The 22,921-nt window shown below is 45.0% G+C and overlaps 1 protein-coding gene across 2 annotated transcripts in view; it reads left to right on the top strand.

The window, feature by feature from the left end:
* The window catches only part of TTC19 (tetratricopeptide repeat domain 19), a 29,971-nt gene that overhangs the window by 5,545 nt on the left and 1,505 nt on the right, over positions 1-22,921 (top strand). Inside the window, exons 7-10 of one of the 2 annotated variants that reach the window (XM_032319759.1) lie at positions 990-1,084; positions 3,421-3,507; positions 20,932-21,086; positions 22,535-22,697. In XM_032319759.1, the coding sequence (XP_032175650.1) occupies positions 990-1,084; positions 3,421-3,507; positions 20,932-21,086; positions 22,535-22,697 (500 nt within the window). The remainder of the gene's footprint in view (positions 1-989; positions 1,085-3,420; positions 3,508-20,931; positions 21,087-22,534; positions 22,698-22,921) is intronic. The other variant, XM_032319760.1, reaches the window with a different exon arrangement.

The raw sequence follows: 22,921 nt of genomic DNA, 5'->3' as shown, positions 1-22,921 counted from the left end.
CCCCTGATAATTAGTCTGTTGTTTACTCTGTACTCTTGTCGAAAGTATTTTTTCATTTAGAGACTGGAATATGTGTAACTCGACTTGGGGCTTAGGAAGGCTGATATTAGTAAGGGAATTATTTCTAGACATTTTGCTCTGACTAGAAACATCTAGTGGGCCGCCTCCCCCAGCTCCGAGTCCTGGCTGAATAGGGTCCCTCCTGCCAAAGTTTGGTCTGAAGAAGCTTCTGTTCTGGGAACAGAGTACAGCAGTGGGGTCATCGTTTCTCCCTGGCAAAGCACTAGAGGAGAAGGGGTGAGCTTTGGAGTGCCCGTCTGCTAAGAAACCAGAGCCACCACCAAAGGTGAGAACCGGGGCTGAGCTTCTGGATGTAGAAGAAATTTCTGTTGTATCCGTGCATCTCTTTCTAGAAACTGGTGGTTGACGCTTGTTCTCTCCGGAGTCCATCTGCCTAATGTTTAGGTGTTCTCTCCATTTGGTTGAGGGTCCCAGGCTGGATTCAGGCTCAGTACCTTCTAGTGCCATAGCCAGGAATTCCGGGTATATAAAAAAAGCTTCTAGTAAAGACCTAACAGCTTGGGAAGCTAATACACAAAGCTAATAAACCTGTTCAGAACTTGCACAAGATCAGTAGTTAGCATCCTTAGGGCAGGTGGCCTGAGCCTCTGTTCCTATTAGCATTACTTTGAGTGAGTGTAAGGCCTTCCCAAGTGGAGAGACAAACTCATGGTGGAGGCTACTGGTTCTGTCATTTATTAAGATGACAGCAGCGTTCTTAGCTTTTTGGGTCTTAAGCTAGGTTAAATGGGTGACTAAGAACTTCTACAAAATGGCAGACTGAGACTCCTTGGAAACTGCAAGCAGCATTCCCCCTCCCCATCTCACATTTCCTGTATTGCTAATGCTCACACCCAAGCCCGGAAAATGCGAATGAAAGAGGGGTTTGTGAAAAGGTGAACAGCCGACTGCTGATCTTTGCTTTACAGACAGGAATTTGCTCTTGCTGGCTATGAATTCTGCATTTCAACTCTAGAGGAAAAAATTGAAAGAGAAAAGGAATTAGCGGAAGACGTTTTGTCAGGTAGGGAAACCTGACTGTTTTCTGGACGTTGCTTTTTGCCTCAGAGCTTTAACGCTGTAATAGAGGGACGTGTACCTGCATCGGGGGAGGGCAAGTTACCCATTTGGGAAATTAAGTGGCTTTTTTTAAGATCTCAGCAGAAGGTCTGAAATAAGATGTTTTATTTAAATAACTTGACCACTGATTGCTTTTAACCCTTTGGTGACATGTTCATAATTTACTTGTTGACTTGTATATAATCTCTGGAAAATTGGGGAGCAGAAAGGGAAGGTCTTTTTCTTTTCTCTTGGTTCAGCTACCAGTCGCAGTGCTACTTATAATTACATTTTGGTCCCGGAAAGGTGAAGAGAAATTCAGGGTTTTTTGGTTTGTTTGTTTGTTTGTTTGTTTGGATGCCCGAGTGGCTCAGTCAGTTAAGCATCTGCTTTTGGCTCAGGTCCTGATCCCAGGGTCCTGGGGTCAAGTCCCACATCTGACTTCTTGCTCAGCGGGGAGCCTACTTCTCCCTCTGCCTGCCGGTCTCCCTGCTTGTGCGTTTGTGCTCTCTCACTCGTGCTCTCTCTCTCTCTGACAAATAAAGAAAACCTTTGAAAAAAATCATTTAAAAAAAAAAGATTTTATTTATTTATTTGAGAAACGGTGAGAGAGCGAGGTAGAGTACAAGCAGGGAGGAGAAGGAGAAGCAGACTCCTGCCGAGCAGGGAACCTGATGTGGGGCTCGATCCTGGGACCCTGGGACCATGACCCAAGCCAAAAGCAGACGTTTAACCGACTGAGCCACCTAGGCATCCTGAGAAACTCAGGTTTTTGTAGTTCATCCTCATGATGAAGGGAAGAGCCTACAGAATGAGGTTTGGAACAGAATGGGGTGGGCAGGATGGTATCAGGTTTCTTTCTTTCTTTTTTTTAAAATATGATTTTATTTATTTATTTGACAAAGATCACAAGTAGGCAGAGAGGCAGGCGGAGAGAGAGGAAGGGGAGCAGGCTTCCCGCTGAGCAGAGAGCCTGATGTGTGGGGCTCAATCACAGGACCCTGGGATCATGACCTGAGCTGAAGGCAGCCACTTAACCAACTGAGCCACCCAGGCGCCCTCTATCACGTTTCTTAATGTGGTGTGAAATACTGGCAATTGTCAGATTCAAAGTTCTTTTGGTAATGCTTACTTCCCATGTACTCTGTGCTGAGAACTAGCGAGTTGCTAGAGAAACAGTGGTTAGCCCTTGTCCCCAAAGCAATACGTATGATTTGAAAGAGTTATCTGTACTCTTGTCTTCAGTTCTCTCTCTCTCTCCCTTTTTTTTTAGGATTTTTTTTTTTTTTTTTTTAAATTTTAGAGCGCGCCAGGGTCGGAGGGAGAGGGAGAGAGAGTCTCAAGTAGACCCCGTGCTGAGCCCAGAGCCTGATGCTGGACTCAGTCTCCTGACCCTGAGATCACGACCTGAGCTGAAACCAAGGTTCACATGCTTAACCAGCGGTGCTGCCCAGGCTCCCCTTTTCCAGTCCTCTCTTGAGCATAAATGGGGCTTTCTCTTCTGTCACTCTGCTGAGGCTGCCTTTATCAAGATCATGAGTTCTCAGTCCTTATCTTACCTGCTCTGCTTACTAGCAGCTCTGACTCCGGTATTGGAAACACTTTATTCACTCGTCTTCTGGGACCTCTCACCAGACACTCACCTTCCCCTTTGCTACCTCTAAAGTTAGCAGACTTTGAGGCTCACACCTTAGGAGATAAATTTAGTCCTATACCTTTATTTATTTTTAATTTTGTTTTAAGGATTTTATTTATTTATCAGAGAGAGAGCACAAGCAAGGGGAACAGCAAGCAGAGGCAGAGGGAGAAGCAGGCTCCCTCCTGAGCAACAAGCCCCAGACCCTGGGATCATGACCTAAGCCGAAGGCAGCTGCTTAATTGACTGAGCCACCTAGGAGTCTAGTCCCATACCTTTAAGTATCAGTTACACGTCATCATCCCCAACTTACCCATGGACTACAGACATGAACTGGGTAAAATTGTCTCCTCGACTTCTTGACCCAAATGGCTAGTGATCATTTCACAGTTAACATGTCTGAAATGGGTTTCTTGATTTTTCTTTTTCTTTTTTTAAAGATTTTATTTATTTTGGAGAGAGAGTGAGAGTGTGGGGGCAGGGGCAGAGAGAGAGAGAATCTCAAGCAGATTCCAAGCTGATCGTGGAGCCCAGTGTGGGACTCGATCTCACGACCCTGACTGAGATTGTGAGCTGAGCGGAAACCAAGAGTCAGATGTTGAGCCACCCGGCCCCCTGGGTCTCTTAATATCTGCCACTTACAAACTTGCTTCTCTGCCAGTTAGCCCTGGCAGTAAATGACACCACCATTCACAAAGTTACGCTAGCCAAGAACCTGCAAATCACCTGTGATTCCTTCCTCATTCTAGATGGTGAGTCATCAAGTTCTGTTGGGTCATCCGTCAAGGTGTATACATGTCAGACCGCATCTCGTCCTCTCACCCTATGACTCTGGTCCAGGCCATGATTGTTTCTTGCCTGAACACCTGTAAAGTCTCCCCAGAGGTTTTCTGCCTCCTTGCAGTCCCTCACACAGTCCATTATCCATGTAGCACGCAGTGATCTTTTAAACCTCAGTGCCTTTGAATCACCTTCGGGACTCCGTGTGGTCCTGTAAGGCTCTACATGGTCTGACGCCTACCTCCTTCTACATCATCTCTTGCTCTCCCACTTGCTCATTCCAGTTTGCACTGGTCTTTTCCCGGCTGTTCTGTACAAGCTTGTACATCTCTCAGGACCTATTCACTTGCTCCCTCTCCCTAGCTTGCTCTCCCATATCTTTGCATGGCCAGCTCTCCTCATTCAGTTCGGGGGTCCCTCCTCGGGAGGCCTACTCTGACGAAAACAATGCTCTCTTCCCACCTATCCTTAACTTTTCTTCCTCACACTTGGAAGGAGTGTATGTGTGGCTATTGTGTGCTCATGTTTGTGTGGCCACTAAAAGTGTATTTTTGTTCCGAGTGTTTTTGTATTTGTCTTCCCTAGCAAATTTCATCTGTTTTGTTCACTGCTGAGTATTTAGTACTAGAACAGTGCCCGGCACGCAATGGAGGCTCAGTAATTGTTGACTGTAAGAACAGAAGACCAGACAGACACCAAGGAGAGTTTCAGTGTGGTACGGAATTGCTTCAGGGAAACTCATGAAACATGTAAAAACAAGTCTAGCTATCAAATAAGTCACTTCTGAACTACTCACACCCTTGCTGTCTTTCATTTGCAGCATTGACTCTAGACCGTTTCTTAAAAGTGACTCCGGAAGTAATACCTGTGCAGTTAAGGAAATGTAGAAAAGCATTGGGAAGAAAATAATAAAAATGATCCATAATAATCCTAAGAAAGAACTACTGTTGATTTGTTTATTGTGTGACTTTGCAGGCTTGTTTTCCCCTATGCTGTTTACATTCTAAGAAATAAATTAGGGATCATACTGTATATGCTTTTATTTTAAATTAGTAGTATATTGTGAAAACATTTTTTTCCGGGCAGAGGAAGTCTTTTTGGAGAAAGCAAACTAAATTCAATTATAACCATGGTTGTTACATTTTACTAGTTAGACGATATAGAAAATGTGTTACGTTATTCTTAATCTTTATTTTTTCTAAAGAAATATATTCCCACTCAGTTTTATTTATTTATTTATTTTCTAAGATTTTATTTATTTATTTGACAGAGATCACAAGGAGTCTGAGAGGCAGGCAGAAAGAGAGATAGGAGGAAGCAGGCTCCCTGCTGAGCAGAGAGCCCGATGGGGGCTCGATCCCAGGACCCTGGGACCATGCCCTGAGCTGAAGGCAGAGGCTTAACCACTGAGCCACCCAGGTGCCCCGAATTCACGTGCTTGTAATTGACACGACTAAATCTATCCCAAAAGTGTTTAGTTCAGGTCGCATAAAAACTTGGTCTAGGGTACTCATTTTGTTCCTCATGTTGTAAATATATATGTAATTACTGAGGAAATGCCCACAAAAAATTAAATGAAAACAACAGATTGCTAAACAGTATAATTAAGAGAAGCCTAATTTTCTCTTCTTTCTGTTTTTTAAAAATATTTTACCCATTTATTTGACAGAGAGACAGCGAGAGAGGGAACACAAGCAGGGGAGGGGGTAGGAGAGGGAGAAGCAGGCTCCCCACTGAGCAGGGGGCCTGATGTGGGGCTCGATCCCAGGATCCTGGGATCGTGACCCAAGCCAAAGGCAGATGCCTAATGACTGAGCCATCCAGGCACCCCAGGGAGCCCAATTTTCTGGAATGTGTAGATTAAATATAGATATAGAGCAGGGATGCATGATATCAAAATGTAAACAGGTTGATAGATGGCCAGGGGATTTATGTCTTATTTGTGTTTTTCTGAATATTCTGTATTTCTTGGAACAAATTATTTTTTAAACTACTTTCTTACATTACCTGTATAAGAAGTCAAGGAGCATTAGAAGAATTAATTTAAAAATATGATTTCCTTGCCACCTGTCTTCCTGGCATCATTTTCAACTCTTAACCAATTTCTTCTGGTATTTTCCTTCATATTTCTTTTTTTTTTTTTTTTTTAAGATTTTATTTATTTATTTGAGAGAGAGACAGTGAGAGAGAGCATGAGCGAGGAGAAGGTCAGAGAGAGAAGCAGACTCCCCATGGAGCTGGGAGCCGGATGCGGGACTCTATCCTGGGACTCCAGGATCATGACCTGAGCCGAAGGCAGTCGTCCAACCAACTGAGCCACCCGGGCGTCCCTTCCTTCATATTTCTAAATAACATAAAATTATTTGTTGATTTGTTACGTTTTTAGAATCTGGTAACTTACAGAAGAGTGAGGAGTTAGTGCGGTTTCGGTCGTGTCTTTGTTACTGCGAGTCTATTAGTAGTGTTAGCTGTTGAGCCAAGTAATGTCACGTGATCGCATTTGCTATTATTTGTGACTGTTTGTTTCCTATAGAAGTCCGCGGTGTTTTTGTTGCCGTTTTTTTTAATGATTGCTCTGTTAACCGGAGTACTTGCTCTCGTTCGTTCCTAAGCTGCTCTCGGGCCCTGGGCTGCCTCTCAGTTGTCTGCAGCGTTCGGTCACGTTCCTGTTGTGGGCTTTGTCACTCCCCGCCCTTTTTCCGCTGCTTGTCATCTCCCACAGCTTTTGATCTCTGTCCTCTGCCTTGATTCATCTCTCTCTGTTTTTCCCTTGTGACTTTATATCTTTTTCATCCTTTAACTTTGATTTAGCGATGTTTTGGGGGAGAGTAGGGACACGTGTGTGTGTGTTCAGTCCGGAACGGTGTATCTGCGTGGAGGTTAAGGGTTCTGTGACGACACGGGTGGTGTCCAGGTCTGTTCCTTAGGATGGCGTCTCAGCACTGAGATTCCAGGTCAAAAGCGGCGCATTTTTAGGTTGTTGATGAATGTCGCAGAACTGCCCTTGAAAGGACTGTATTAATTGACATTTTCTGATCTGTGACTTTATTTGTTTTGTGACTTTCATCAAATTGAGTAATCCCTGTGTGTTTTTGATCCTCAGAATGGGAATAAGAGTAATCCTTTTGTAGGACTGGTAGGAATATTGAATGAGTTCATATTGATGAAGGGCTGAGAAAATGCCTAGTATAGAGTAGCTGCTTGAGGGTTAACTGCTGTTAGTTCACATTACTGTGTTCAGGCCGTGTGCCTCTTTTCCCCAAAACTCACTGACTTTTATAACCTTCACCAGATTGGTGATGTGGCTGTGATGCATTAACTAGCATTTCTTGGTTAAGCGATGAGGTTGATCATTTATCGGTACTGTTTGATAAGAATATTAACTCTATCCTGTCAGATTTTTTCTTTTCCCTTGCTCATGTCTATGGAGTTCAGAGTTTTGGGATTTTTTTGTTTGTTTTAATTAAAAAGTGGAAACTGACATTCGTACAAGTGAGGGAATCATGAGAACAGGCAGTGACCCAACACCAACAGTACTTTCACAGCCTGGTGTGTCTGACCCCAGTACCATTCCCTTTCTCACCACAGAGATACTGGTCTGCTGAAGCTTGTTGGTTTGTGCAGGTTTTTTTTCAAAATTCATACAAATGGGGCCCCTGGGGTGGCTCAGGTGGTTAAGCATCTGACTCTTGGTTTCAGCTCAGGTCATGATCTTAGGGTCCTGGGGTCAGTCCCCAGACTGGGCTCCTGGCCCAGCCAGGAGTCTGCTGGAGATTCTCTCTCCCTATCCCTCTGCTCATGCCCCACCACGCATGCACACTCACTCTCTAAAACCAATCCATCTTAAAAAAAAATTTTATAAGTGAATCACACAGTATGACTTGCATTTGCCTTTGATCTTTTTGGAGTTAGATCTGAATTCATTTTTGTCTATTTTCTTTGCTTTTATTAATTTTAAATGACTACCTGGAGTTATTTACTTATTTTTTAAAAGATTTAATTTATTTATTTGACAGAGAGTGAGTGCACAAGCACAGGGAGCAGTAGGCAGAGGGAGAAGCAGGCTCCTCAATGAGCAGGGAGCCCAACGCAGGACTCGATCCCAGGACCCCAGGATCACAACCTAAGTCAAAGTCAGTTGCTTAACTGACTGAGCCACCCAGGTGCCCCTGCCTGGAGTTACTTAGAATAGCTAATCTAGGCAAGGTGTTCTAGAAGTCGAACAGAGGCAAGTGAGGCAGAAGTCCTGCCCTTCTGGAGCTTAATGCTTAGGATAATTTTCATGTTGAAATGAGAGAAATATTCAGCCAACTTTCCTTGTCGTCTTTTTTTTCTTTATTCCTAAACTGTGTTGACATAACATTGTAACACATCCGCAGTTAATCTTGGTATGATGTTGGTAACTACTTTCTTAAAGATGGTGATCTGTCAGCGTTATGTTTGTATTGTAAATTAGTATACCCTTGCGTTTCTTTTGGGGCTTTCCATTTGATTCATTCATCTGATGGTTCTTATAACGGTGCGATGTTTGAATTTTATGGTAGCATACGTTTCAGTTGTATAGTAAACAGGTTTCACACATTTGCTCCCATTTTATTTTCACTTAGTCTTTAGCTGAATTTTCTTACGTAAAAAATCCCTAAAGTGCTTTGCATTACTAGATTTTCATTATCTTGTTGTTGTTTTTAAAGACTTTATTTGACAGAGAGAGAGCATAAGTAGGCAGAGAGGCAGGCAGAGGGAGAGGGAGAAGCAGACTCCCTGCTGAGCAAAGAGCCCACATAGAGCTCTGTCCCAGGATCCTGGGATCATGACATGAGCCAAAGGCAGATGCTTCACTGACTGAGCCACCCAGGCGCCCCCATAAGTTTTTTTTAAAGAAGTATTAATTTATTTGAGAGAGAGTGAGAGTGTGTGTATACGCATGTGGGAGGGGGGACAGAGGAAGAGACTCTCAGGCAGACTCCAGACTGAGTGTGGAACATGACGAGGGGCTTGATCTCATGATCCCGAGATCACGACCTGAGCTAGGGTCAAGAGTCGGAGGTTTAACTCACTGAGCCGCCTGTGCACCCCTCGAGCTCTGCTTCTGCATCTAGTTCTCTTGCTTTTCCCACCACATCTGCCGGTACTTCCTCTGCTGGAGTCCTAAACCCCTCAAGGTCATCTGTAGGGCTGGAATCCATTTCTTCCTCTCATGTCTTCCCGTGAATGACTAGTGTTCTTAACGGCATCTAGAAGGGTGAATCCTTTCTAGAAGGTCTTCAGTTTACTTTGCATAGATCCGTCAGAGGAGTCACTGTCTGTGCAGCTAGGGCCTTCTGAAGTCTATTTCTTAAATAAAAAGACTTGAAAGTTGAAATGAGCCCTTGCTGCACAGCCCCTGCTGCACTGTTAGCAGACCTGAACACAGTGAAAGTCTCACCATCCGTCGCCATCAGAGCTCTTGGGTGACCCGGTGCCTTGTCAAGCAGCAGTAATATTTTTTAAAAAGATTTTATTTATTTATGTGAGAGAGAGAAAGAGACAGAGCATGAGAGGGGAGAGGGTCAGAGGGAGAAGCAGACTCCGCATGGAGCTGAGAGCCTGATGGGGAATTCGTTCCCGGGACTCCAGAATCATGACGTGAGCTGAAGGCAGTCGCCTAACCAACTGAGCCACCCAGGCGCCCAAGAAGCAGTAATATTTTGAAAGGAATCTTTCTTCTGAGCAGTAGGTCTCAACAGTGGACATAAAATATCCAGTAAATTGGGGCACCTGGGTGGCTTAGTGAGTTAAGCCTCTGCCTTCAGCTCAGGTCATGATCTCAAGGTCCTGGGATCGAGCCCCGCATCAGGTGCTCTGCTCAGCGGGGAGCCTGCTTCCTCCTCTCTCTCTCTGCCTACTTGTGATCTCTATCAAATAAATAAAATCTTTAAAAAAAATAAAAAGTCCAATAAATTGTGTTGTAAACAGACATGCTGTCATCCAGGCTTTGTTCCCTTTCTAGAATGTGGACGGAGTAGACTCCGCATAACTCTTAAGGGTCGTGGGGCGCTCGGAATGGCCTGCAGCTCGGCTTCACTTGAAGTCACCAGCTGCGTCAGCCCCGGGCAGGAGAGTCGCCCTCCCCTCCAACGCTCTGAAGCCAGGCGCTGGCTGCTCTCCAGCCGTGACAGTCCTGGGTGGTATCTCCACCAACAGAAAGCGGTTTCGTCTGTGTTGAGAGTCTGTTACTTAGTGTGGTTGATTAGTGTAGCCTAGTAGCTTGATGAGGGTCTGGAATCTTCTGGAGAACTTGCTGCATCCTCTCCATCAGCACGTGCTGCTTCAGTCTGCCTGTCTGTGGTATGCAGACGATGCGGTTCCTCAGTCCTCATGAACCAGCCTCCTCCAGCTGCAGCCTGTCCCGCTGCTTCCTCACCTCCCAGCCTTGCCCTAGCTGAAAGGAGTCAGGGCCTTGCTCTGGATTAGGCTTGGGCTGAAGGGGGTGCTGGGGCTGGGTTGGCCTTCTCTCCAGACCGCATCAGAGCCCTCTTTGTTATCATCCGTCTGTTCCCTGTAAGGCCTTCTCATGTCCTTCTAGAACCTTCCTTTTGTGTTCATGGCTTGGCTCACTGGTGCAAGAGGCCTAGCCGTCTGCCCGTCTCAGCTTCTGGGATGCTCAGTCATTTCTAGCTTTTGATTTCAAGTGAGAGACATGCGACTCTTTGTTAGGGGCTGTGGTAGGATTATTAATTGGCCTGATTCCAGTATTATTGTGTCTCAGGGAAGAGGGAGGCCCAAGGAGAGAGAGAGATGCAAAACCATATGGGCCAGATCTCTTTTGGAGGTGATTCTCTGGCAACTTCTTTCTTCTTTCCTTGATCAGTACTCATATTTAAATTTCTTCTATTTTTCTTGACTTGATTTCAGTTATGTAGGACAGTACCGAGAACACAGCATTACTAAACATGTATGTATGTATGTATGTATTTGACAGAGAGAGAGCGAGAGAGACATTGAGAGAGGGAATACAAGCAGGGGGAGCGGCAGGCAGAGGCAGAGAGAGGAGCAGGGTCCCTCTGAGCAGGGAGCCCGATGTGGGGCTCGATCTTAGGACCCCGGGATCATGACCTGAGCTGAAGGCAGATACTCAATGACTGAGCCACTCAGGCCCCCAGCATTAATAAAGAGCTTGAATAGGGGTGCCTGGCTGGCTAGGTCGGTAGGGCATGCAAGTCTTGATCATAGGGTCAAGTTCAAGCTTCGTGTTGGGTGTGGAGCCTACTTTAAAAATATAAATAAAAATAAGTATCTTGAATAAATGAGTGCATGGATGACAGATGTTTGGAGATCTATATTTTCTTTAAAGAAACTTTATGGAATTATGTTTTTAAAGCATAACCGACCGTCATCTGTTAGGACGTCATACTTCTTTCCCAATTCCTAATTTCATGGATTTATTTCATTTTTTCAAGACATTTTTCTTTTTCATTGACTCCTTTCTCCTCCTTTCCTTGAGCTGAAAGTTTCATTCATTTTCATGTTTTATTTTTTATTTATTTATTTTAAAAAAAGATTTTATTTATTTATTTGACAGAGAGAGTGAGCACAGGCAGACAGAGCGGCAGGCAGAGGCAGAGGGAGAAGCAGGCTCCCTGCTGAGCATGGAGCCCGATGTGGGACTTGATCCCAGGACGCTGGGATCATGACCTGAGCCGAAGGCAGCCGCTTAACCCACTGAGCCACCCAGGCGTCCCTCCCATTTTCATATTTTAAATAAACAAAACACTTCTGGAAAATGGAGCTATTTTTGGTCTATACATACTTGGCGTCATAAATGCTTGAGGTCTGGAGCCTGAGTTTGAATTCTGGATTTTCCTTTTCTTCACAGTGTGACTGCAGACAAGTTACATAACTACTGTTTTCTTGGTTTCCTCATCCACAGAGCAGGAGTAAGAGCAGAACCTATGTTGGCCTTATAGAGTTGTCAGGGGAGTTCAGTGCCGCAGGATGGCAGCTGGCACTCATTAAGTACTCTGTGTACTTGCCTGGAATGTGGTGTCTTCATTATCTGTCATATGCCTTGGCTTTTCATGTGTGTTTACCTTTCTCAATTCATATAGGACCTTCCTGACTATTCGGTTTTTCCTTGGTTTCTTTCTCCTGCTTGGTTTGGGTTGTTTTTTGCTCCTTTTCTGGTTTCTTAAGTGGAAGATCTGGTTGTTGGTTCAAATCTTTCTTTTCTGATATGGGCATTTACAGCTTTAAATTTCCCTCCACTGCTTTAGCTGTATCCTCTAAATTTTGATATGTTATGTTTTCGTTTTCATTTATCTCAATGTATTTTCTAATTTTTCATGTGATTTCTTCTTTGATTCTTAGGATATTTTGGAGTATGTTGATTAATTTTAGCATATTTATGAATTAACAATATTCCCTAACCCTAAGTTCATGCCATTGTGATCAGAAAACGTGGTTTATATGATTTCAGTCGTTTTTATTTATTTTTTAAGATTTTAAAATTTATTTGAAAGAGCTCATGAATGGGGGGGAGGGGAAGGTGGGCAGAGGGAGGGGGGAAGCAGACTCCCAGCTGATCAGGAAGCCGGATGTAGGGTGGGATCCCAGGGTGCCAGGATCATGACCTGAGTCGAAGGCAGACACCCAACTGACTGAGCCACCCTGGTGCCCTGATTTCAGTCCTTTAAAATTTACTGGGACTTGTTTTATGGTACAGTATTTGGTTTGTCCTGTAGACTGTTGCATGTGCATAAGAGAGAAAGGTGTATTCCTTTGTTGTTGGGTGGAATGTTCTATATATGTCGGATAGATAGATGTATCTGGTTTAAAGTTTTGTTCAACTCTTATATCCTTGCTGATTTTGTCTAGTTCTAGACAAGATAATTTGGCTTTGTGCATTTTTTCTTCCCAAATGTTTTTATGCTATTTAAATAGTCCTAGATATGTATCTTCATTGTGAGTTATTCCTTCATTAGAAAAATGCTTTTAAGTCATTTTGTTCTCAGTGTGTCTTTTGTAGAAGTCTGTGTTGGGATTTTTAAAAACCTAGTCTGAATATCATTGTCTTGTTCACAAAACCTCAAAGCCTATTTAAAGATAGTATTGGAGGGGTATTTGTCTAATTTTTTGCACTGAAAAAAGTGCTTTCTAGGAGCACCCCAGTGGCTCAGTTGGTTAAGCCTCTGCTTTCAGCTCAGGTCATGATCCCAGGGTCCTGGAATCAAGCCCCACGTAGGGCTCCCTGCTCTGTGGGGAGTCTGCCTCTCCCTCTGCCTGCTTCTCCTGACTTGTGCTCTCTCTCTCATATAAATAAATAAAATCTTTAAAAAAAAAACACTTTCCATTTTTGTTACTTTTTTTGTTCTCAGTTCTTTATTTCTTTCTTTCTTTTTTTTTTTTTTTAAGATTTTATTTATTTATTTGACAATGAGAGAGAAAGCATAAGCAGGGAGAAGCAGGCAGAGGGAGAGGCAGATTCCCCACTGAGCAGGGAGCCCAACATGGGGCTTGATTCCAGGACCCTGGGATCATGACCTGAGCTGAAGGCAGACGCTTAACTGAGCCGCCAAGCGCCCTTCTCAGTTCCCTCCTAAAGGGACTTTTTCGTCACTAAACTTTCACTTAACAACTTGGAGGGAAGGTATATGTAGTGTTTTCTGTTGGCTTCTGTAAGATGAGATGAGGACGATGAAGCATTCTGGTGCCTTTTCCTGCTTGGTTTTTCTCTCCGATCTGGAACTCTTGGCTCACTAGGGTTTATTGGAGAGAACCTTGGAGCCGCTCATTTGCTTTCTTCTGGAGGCAGCTGCTTTGTCACGCCGGGTTGCTTTGTAGCAGTTGGTGGCTTTGTCACCATGAGGTTAGGGGGCTTATAGTCTCTTTTCTAAGATTCAGTTCAGTGCGCTTCCAGATACATCTTTGTGAGCCCGGTGTGCTCTTTTATTTGGCCGTGTGCGTCACTGGAATAGCCACCTGTCTTCTCTGACCCTCATACTCATCCTCTCCTCCCATTTCTGGGGCTGTGTTTTGGGAATTTCTCCAGTGTATAATCCATTCTACTCTCTCACCTTCAGAAAAGTTAGTTCCATGCCTTCTGATTTTTTTTTTTTTTTAAGATTTCAAGCAAAACTGAAGTGTAGTGACTAGCAGTTACTTGTGTACCTTCCCCTCGGCTTTGTCAAACCTAAATAGTTAACGTCTGTGCTTTGGAGCTTTTTTTCTAGCAGTAAACCCTGGTGTACTCCCACTTGGTGTAAATACGGTGCTGAATTTGGTGTTTGTTTGTTTTAATTTGTTTTTGATCTTTATCATTCTTAGGCCTGTTTATTACATTTGTGTATATCAGTAAACAGCATGCAGTGGGGCCAGTATGTTTTTAAGCTTTTTTAAAAATACATTTTATTTACTTATTTGAGAGAGAGAGAGAGCAAGCATGCATGAGTATGGCAGAGGGAGAGGGAGAGGGAGAAGCAGACTCCCCACTGAGCAGGGAGCCCGATGTGGGGCTTGATCCCAGGACCCCAAGATCTTGACCTGAGCCGAAGGCAGATACTTCACCCAGTAAGCCACCCAGGTGCCCCAATGTGTTGTTAAACTTTATGCAAAGGGTATATAAATGTAAATTTATGCACTTGTTTCTCCAGTTTCTCATTCAACATTATTTTGTTGAGATTTAACTATGGTGATACTTAAAGCATCAGTTTTCCTTAACAAAGGCCTGTTTCCTTGCCCAACCACGTGTCTGCTGGGTTGTGCCTGTCTAGAAGAGTGACTCCCTCTACTTACTTGGTCTACTGAGCTGTAAGGAGGGATACAGGCTCCCGGTGGCCCTGGTGGCTCCATTCCCTGCAACTGTGGTCTGGGATCCCTCTGGATGCGTGTCTTATGGGTCTCCTGTAGATGGACGTGAAGGTTCTTCCCATTTTACTCTGGAAAATAATAGCTCCTGGAACCTTCTCGGCCCCCCGTATCTCTGTGCAGACATGTGAGCTCCTCCCTATGGAATGTACCTGAGCGTGCGCTTGCTGGCGTGCATACACTAGATATTTCCAAGTTTCTTCTCTGTGTGGTTTTACCGGTTAACATTACTAGCGGTGGGTTCATGTTGTTGCTCTCGGTTTTTGTTGTTGTTAGACTTTATTTTTTGATGATCTGGTGGGTGTGACGTGGAATTTCATTGGGGTTTCAGTGTTTTTTTGTGTTTTTTTTTTTTTTTAATTTATTTGTTTGACAGAGAGAGATCACAAGTAGGCAGAGCAGCAGGCTCCCTGAAATCATGACCTGAGCCGAAGGCAGAGGCTTAACCCTCTGAGCCACCCAGGCGCCCCTTCCTGTTTTTTCTGATTGCTAATGAGATATGGAGCATCTGTTCGTACTTTATTGACCATAGAGATCTCCTGCTCTGAAAATTGTTTCTTTATATCCTTCGCTTATTTTCTTTTGAAGAGTTGTCTTTTTCCTAATGTATTTGAACAAAATATAAACACTTCTGTTTTGTAGGTTATGTATCTCTTTGTGTCCTTGTCTTTTTCGCTTGAGGTCAATTCATGTACAGAGATTAAACTTTGAATGTTAATAGAATCTTCTAACATTTTCCTTTATATTATAGTTTGTGCCTTTTGTGTCTTGAATAAAATACAAGGTTAGAAAGATGGTCCTTTCTAAGTATTAGGCTTTGTACACTTAGTCTTTATGTAGAATTTTTATTAACATATAATGTGTTATTTGTTCAGGGATTCAAGTCTATGGTTCGTCAGTCTCACACAATTCACAGCGCTCACCACAGCACATTCCCTCCCCAGTGTCCATCCTCCAGCACCCCCATCCCTCCCGCCCCACTCTGCTCCAGCAACCCTCAGTTTGTTTCCTGAGATTAAGAGTCTCTTATGGTTTGTCTTTACCTGGAATTTTTAATACCATGTGAAGTAGTGTGAGGATCCTTCATGGACAGGGTTATAGCTCAGGACTGTTTTTTTTTTTTTAATTTTATTTATTTATTTGACACAGAGAGACACAGCAAGAGAGGGGAACACAAGCAGGGAGAGGGGGAAGCAGGCTTCTTGCCAAGCAAGGAGCCTGATGTGGGGCTCGATCCCAGGACTCTGGGATCACGACCTGAGCCGAAGGCAGACGCTTAACGACTGAGCCACCCAGGGGCCCCGGCTCAGGACTGTCTTATCAGTCGTCCTCTTCTCACGCTCTGGGATGACATTTGTGTGTTGAGTTTTCGTAGATTCATGGAGCGCCAGTGTTGTTGAATTCTATAGTTAAAGTTAATTTTTGGTTTAATTTTTTTCTTTTCTATAGTTCAGTACCTTTATGTTTTTAATTTTCTTTCGATTTGTTCGTCCATTCATCCATCCAAAAATAAATATTTGTAAGTGCCTGAGACATGCTGTCCATGTTCCTGGGCTTGGCGAGACAGCTGTGAGTGAAAGGAAGTCGCTACCTCACGGAGCTCAGTTTCTGGTGCAGGAAAAACGTACCGTAAACTCTCCCGCAAAGCCATAGCCTGTCCAAAGTGCGTGCTACGGAGACCACATGTGTGTGGGGGGACGTGTGTGCAGGGAGTGTGTAGGGCTGCACGCTGTTGTCTGGTGGGCTCAGCCAAGGCCTCGGTGGTGAGAGACGTGAAGGATGGAGGGCATTAGCCAAGTGGCTGTCTCTACAGGAAGAAAACTCTAGGCAAAGGAGGTACACATGCAGGGCTCCGTGGTGGGTCATACTGGCCATGTAAGTAATTACTCAAAACCTGCTTCATTTACGGTCTCGGATTAGTTGATTATCTACAATTCTAGAGGGTGAGGCTCCTTTTTTATCGCCTGCTGGTTTTTGTTTGTTGTGACTTTCCACGCTTACTCTGTTTGGATAATAAATTCATCTGAGGCGGGTTTTAGCTGGAAGGTGAGAGTCAGGAATGGTTTTGTTTATTCCAGGCTCGCAGGTCCAGGCCGAAATGGATGCTTGGAGGTAGACATCAAGCTCTGTGCGGCTAAGGCCTGTGACTAGACATTTCCATGGTTGTGCTTTTCCCTTCGAGATCCCAGGCTGGCCCCGGGCAAGTTCTTGTAGTCCCCGGCGGGGGCAGGGTGTGGGGAGGGCCCACGATGCCTACTGGACAGTCATTCTGGTTTTATGCAAGGTGCTTCAGATCTGATTCTCTGATCAAAGTTGAAGAACTTAGTTCTGGATGACAGAGACGCTCAGGCCACCCCCACAAAACCAGCGCCGATGGGGCTTTTGTGGCGTCAAGTCCCGCACTTTCTACTCTGGGTTTTAGTTTACTCCTAGTGTTTGGCCCTTGGGAATTCCTTCTCCTGGGAGCGGAGCTGTGCGTGTAAAAGGATAGAATTGATGGTGCTTTTGAAGCAGAACGGTTTCCAAATCATCGGTTGTTATTACTGGAACCAAAAGCCTCTGTTCGGAACCAGTATCTTAGCACATTCCTTTTTGGTCTGCATTTATATAAGTCTGTATTTGATATACTGATACATTAAAAACACTGACCGATTCTCATATTCCTGTAATAAGTGCTGCTTGGTCACTTCCTTTGTGCACATGACAATGCCAGTTGCTAATATTTTGAGTAAAAATTTCTATGCTGAATCTTGTTTGTTTCATAGACAGGTTTGAGGTAGCTTCTCTTTTTTTCCTCTGGTTAGAAATAATTTGTGGAAAAGAATTACTTACATAAGTTTGAAGAAATAAATACGACTGCCCTCTCAGATTCAGATAATCTTTGGGGGAGGCTCTGTCTGAACATCCCCAGTGTCCTTCTCAGCTGTTACTATCTGATTTGTTCTTGACTAATTCTAGCAGTTTTTATAGTAATATTTTAAGAAACTATATTTTAAATGTTACTGTTTAGAAAAGGAACTTTGTATTTTTTTTTATCAAAGCTGGGAAGTTTTCTCTTAATTTGGCAGTATGCTAAAGGTTTTCTATGGAGCCTTTTTATTTCTCCCTTGTTTTTAGAGAAGTAGATTCTCCAAAAATTTTCATTTTTCATATGATTGTGTGATATGAATTTGAAATGCATTTTTCTTTTTTTTTTTTTAAATATTTTATTTATTTATTTGACAGAGATCACAAGTAGGCAGAGAGGCAGGCAGAGAGAGAGGAGGAAGCAAGCTCCCCACTGTGGGGCTCAATCCCAGGACCCTGGGATCATGACCTGAGCCAAAGGCAGAGGCTTTAACCACTGAGCCACCCAGGCACCCCTGAAATGCATTTTTCTTAACAATGAAAAAATACTACAGCTAAAATCTAACTTCATTAATTATTTCTAAAAATCTTTACTGTCTTTTTTCCATTTTGGTTAATTTCCATTGCTGATAACAGTAGTGATGATTTTCCACTAGAATTACCTGTCATTTTATCATACTTTTTTTTTTTTTGAAAGATTTTATCCATTTATTCAACACAGAGAGAAAGATTACAAGTAGACAGCGAGGGGGAAGCAGGTTTCCCGCTGAGCAGAGAGCCTGATGCGGGGCTCAATCCCAGGACCCTGAGATCATGACCCAAGCCGAAGGCAGAGGCTTAACCCACTGAGCCACCCAGGTACCCCTATCATACTTTCTAATTACAAAATACAAACAGGACTTTCAAAAAATATTGGAATATTGAAAGAGAATTAATAGAAATCCCAGAAATAGGAGTTGGCAGTCATTTTTGAAGCCTAGAATTTCCAGAATTGGAATAATTATACATTGTTTTGTGATATTTTGAAGGTATGGCAAAAAGGTTTTGTCTTTATATGTTCTCGAAGAACGTGTGTTTTAGTTCTGAGTCTTCTGTTACAGATTACTTGCTTCTTGGACCTTTGTACTTGAAGGGAACACAGATTTATCTCATTCCTCTCATTTTCAACCGCCTTTTTTTGTTAGATTATTTTGCAGTGTTGTTAATGTTAAACTGCCCCTTGATTATATAAGCTTTTGCTCAGCATTTTTGCTCATAGTTAGATCTTGGTTTCAGTGTTCCTCCTGGTGGAGAAATACGGGATCTTTCCATGCGGTAGCTGGTGCCATCCTGTCTGCTTTTCTGTATTTATCCATACATTTGTGTATACTTTTGATATTTACACAAATATCTTCTCTTTTTTGCACGTTTATTTGTAAGGCAATCTATTTAAAACTATCCCTAGTTTGATTTTAAGAAGATGAATATATTCTTTTTGTATATAATTAAGTCAGAGCAAGTAACTTCAGATTTCTGCTCTGCGTTGTTTCTTACCTTTTACCTAGTGACAACGTGTCAGCAGCTGTCTACATCCACCCCAGCGAAACCAGCCTATTTAAACTCTCTGAAGTCATGGTCATCCTGTTAGACCTGGTTCCCTGCTCATCTTTAAATTCTGTCTGCCTTTTGCACGTTTTCTGAAGCTTTGAGTGGCGGGGCCGGGGAGGAACGGGGTCGCATGTGAATTTGCTGGCAAGTGAAGCCGGCTGACCATCATTGGTTAGGTGTGTCACAGCTTCCAGAGTTTATCTGCGGAGACCCTTTCTGTGGCGTTTCCCTGCAGTCCAAGTCATCACATGTCCACGTCCGCCAGCTCTCCTGGGTCTTCGCTTGTGCGCCTTGTTGCGGCCGGAGTCTGTGCTCAAGGTCTGTTGTGCTCCGTTCATGTGGCTTAGGCATTTGACGCTTGTTGCCTGTGAGACGTTGTGTTGTCAATACTATAATTTTCCAGAAGTGCTCTCTCGTTGCCGTCTTTCTTCTTCAAAAGATGGATTAACTGTTCTTTCGGTTGCCTTGTGACTTTCTAGTTCATGATTCTGAGCGTTCTCTGGTCTCTTACCAAGCATTGCCTTTTTTGCACCTGAAAACGCTTTCATCTGTCTTACCCTTTCTTTGTCTTTCACTAATTCTTGGGATTTATCTTTACCTGTTTCTAGTAAATACAGTTTTGACCTGAAAATAACGCTCTGTACCTTGATGTTCAAGGTCTTACTTAAAATGTGGGAGGGGACGGGGGGGGGGGGGCTGACTGGCCCTGTCGCTGAAGTGCAGTTCCTGATCTGGGGCTTGTGAGCTTGTGCCCCACGGTGGGTGTAGTAAATCTTTAAAGGAAAAACGTGAGGAAAAATTTGACATTTAATTGGATATTGCAGTATTGTGATTTGATAACAGTCATTCAGATGACCAAATCTATTTCCTTTTTTTTTTTTTTTAAAGATTTTATTTATTTATTTGGCAGACGGAAATCACAAGTAGGCAGAGAGGCAGGCAGAGAGAGAGAGGAGGAGGCAGCCTCTCTGCTGAGCAGAGAGCCTGATGCGGGGCTCGATGCCACACCCTGGGATCATGACCTGAGCTGAAGGCAGAGGCTTTAACCACAGAACCACCCAGGCGCCCCAGACCAAATCTGTTTATCTATACTTGGTCTTTGTCTGCAGTTCTCGGCTCAGAGCTCCCCAGACCCCTGGAATTTCTCGGGCTGAGAGTGATTAAGGTGTCTTTTGTTACATTAACGAGGAGACTTTGGGCCATCTCCGAAGGACAGCTGTCAAGAGGAGGACAGCTGTCAAGAGATTGGGTCCTGTAAATTAGAGGGTTGCCGGTCAGTCCCACCCTGGCCTGGGCGGAGGGGGACCGGGAGGGTCGTAGCTTTAGTCAGTCCCGAATGGTTAGTCACTGAATCAGTTATGCCCATGTAATGGAGCCTCGAAAACCCTGACACTCAGAGATCCTGGGACAGCTGGTGCTCTCGGAGAGGGCATAGAAGCTTTGCGCCCCTTCCCACACACCTTATGCTGTATGTCCCTTCCATCTGGCTGTTTCGAGTTATATCCTTTTATAATAAACAGTAACCCAGGAAGCAGAATGTTCTGAGTTCTGTGAGCTGATCTAGCAAATGAACGTAACTGAAGGAGGGAGGCCCAGGCTGCTCTGCCATACGGTCCGTCGGCCCGGACCAGGACTCGCAGTTGGCATCCTGGTTTGGAGGGGTTGAACTGGAAGCTCCATTGCGTGGCCAGCTGCTGGCAGAAGCACGGGGCTTGTGACTGGTGTCTGATGGGGGAAGGGGGGCCATCCGGTGGGACTGAACCCTCCACCTGTGGCATCCGATGCGATCTGCGTAACAGTGTCCCAGTCGGTGAATTCTTACACTCTGTGCTATGTCAGAGAGTGGCTTCTCTGTGTGGGGACGCCCCATGTACCGCCACCACACACTCTGAAATTACATCAGGGAAACTGTTCAGATAGATGTTCATCCCCCTGTATGACAAAGGGAAGGTCAGAGGTACTTCTTAAACAACAGGACACAGTCCATGGGTCCCGTACCGTGAAAATACTCGTGGGCCTTGGTAACAAGCAAGAGTCGGAAGCAGCTCGGCTGGACCTCTGCCTCTCTTTCCCTGTTGTGCTCGTGTCATATGCCGGCACTGCTCTTCTCTCCTCCTCAGTGCAAGAGAAGGCCAGCACCCACCTCCTCCTCGGCATGTGCTTGGACACCTATGCGCGCTACCTTCTGTTCTCCAAGCAGCCGTCACAGGCACAGAGGATGTATGAAAAGGCTTTGCAGATTTCCGAAGAAATGCTGGGAGAAAGACACCCACAGGTAAGGGAGGAAAGCGGGGAGAGGAGCGTAAAACAGCGCTGTCAGTGTCCTGGTCGGAGATGCCACAGTGGGGACGGAGTCTCAGTGAATGGTCCTAGCCGTTTCCTGTCCACGTGCCCCAGGCCCTCCCTTTGCCCACCCCCCCCGGCTGCCTGCTTCGGAAGGACCCGAGGGCTGCTGACAGGCTCATCGGAGTGTGCACCTGACTCTTGATCTTGAGGTAGAGTTTGAGTCCCAGGTTGGGTGCACAGACGACTTTCAAAAAAAAAAAAACAAAACCCCAAAAATTTAAAAAAGAAAGCATCTGAGGCCTTGTATCATTTACTGGGTCCGTCCAGAGCCTTCTGTGTGTATCCGTTTACATAGCGGAGCAGCTTGTCCCCACAGTAGGTCTAACCAGGCACCCCGGGCTTCTAGGCCTCAGGGCACCCAGCGCAGTGTTTTGGAACCTGAATCTCAGTGGGAATCTTAGGAGGAACAGGTTGGCGGAACAGGTTGGCACATGGAGGTTCTTGCCTCCCTCACCCCACAGGTAAGCTGCCAGGGGACATGGGGGGATAAAGGGGAGGGGGACCGCTTTAAAAAGTCAAAGCCACTGACACAGAATATAGCCACACCGTGCAGAGCTCTCGGTTAGAACCGAGACCACACTGAACTGAAATCTGTGTTTCTTCTCCATCAAACTGAGTTCTTAGAGGTGAGAACTAGATCGCTTATCTGAGATGCTCGGTAGCCCCCAGAAGGACACACATTTTAACCCACCTGAACATGTCCTAGGCTAGGGGCGGTGGGCGAGGCAAGGTATTGGGCTATGACTTGTGCTCAGGAAGGGGACTTAGGTGACAGAGTGCCCTTCATGGAATAGCACTGCGGAGGAAGAAGACAAATCTGCAGTTCAGATCACAAGTGCTAGAACTGAGGCTTAAATCATGGACTTCAGGCGCTGAGGCGGGTCTGCCATTCCTAGTGTCAAAATTCTTAAATGTTGACTTAAGAGTTTTAAGATTCAAAACCCTTAAAGGAGATCTTCCTAAAACCCATAATCTATGTATTTCTTCTTCTCGGTGAGTCTCAAGAGTCACCCGCAGGAATGACATTGTAAGACGGCGCCGGAGGCTAGCTTCTCAGGACGGCAAACCTTAAATGAGATTGTTTATAGCTGCTGCTTGCGGTTTTATTTTTGTGTGTGTGCTTCTAATTTGGTCATTAGATTAAGTAATATGCATCCTGTTCCCAAGTTTCTAGACTTCTGTCATTTTCCAGAGTCGAACGGATGCTGTGTGCTGTACGGTGTAAACAGTGAGCGGACGCGGCTCGTTCAAGGCCGATGCTCTTCACCTGCAGGATGCTAGGAACACGGAATCTTAAGCGTAGATTCAGTTCACCAAACTCCAGATTGATCTGTGTAGCTACTTGTTTTAACTGGCCCCGTTTTCTTTTGCGCACAGACCATCGTGCTGATGAGTGACCTGGCGACCACCCTGGACGCGCAGGGCCGCTTCGACGAGGCCTGTGCGTATGTGCAGAGGGCGTCCGACCTGGCCCGGCAGATCGAGCACCCCGAGCTGCACATGCTGCTCAGTAACCTGGCCGCCATCCTCATGCACCGAGGTAGGGCGCCCGGCGTGAGAGCAGGGGGGGTCCCCGGAGGTAGGACTTTGCGAGAGGGCTTCAGGGAGGCCAGGGGCGGTCCGGAAGCTCCGGAACGAGGGGGCTGGTCGGAGGTCCCAGAGAGGACGTGTTTGCTTCCAGTGGCGCTGTGTGTGGCCTCCAGCGCTCCCGGTGAGCTGCGGGAGCTCAGGCTGAGGGTGGGGGGGCCCTGCTCCGCCACTGGC

This window comes from Mustela erminea, chromosome 18 (genome assembly GCF_009829155.1).
Source record: "Mustela erminea isolate mMusErm1 chromosome 18, mMusErm1.Pri, whole genome shotgun sequence".
Lineage (NCBI taxonomy): Eukaryota > Metazoa > Chordata > Mammalia > Carnivora > Mustelidae > Mustela > Mustela erminea.
This window is presented reverse-complemented; position numbering and strand designations above follow the sequence as displayed.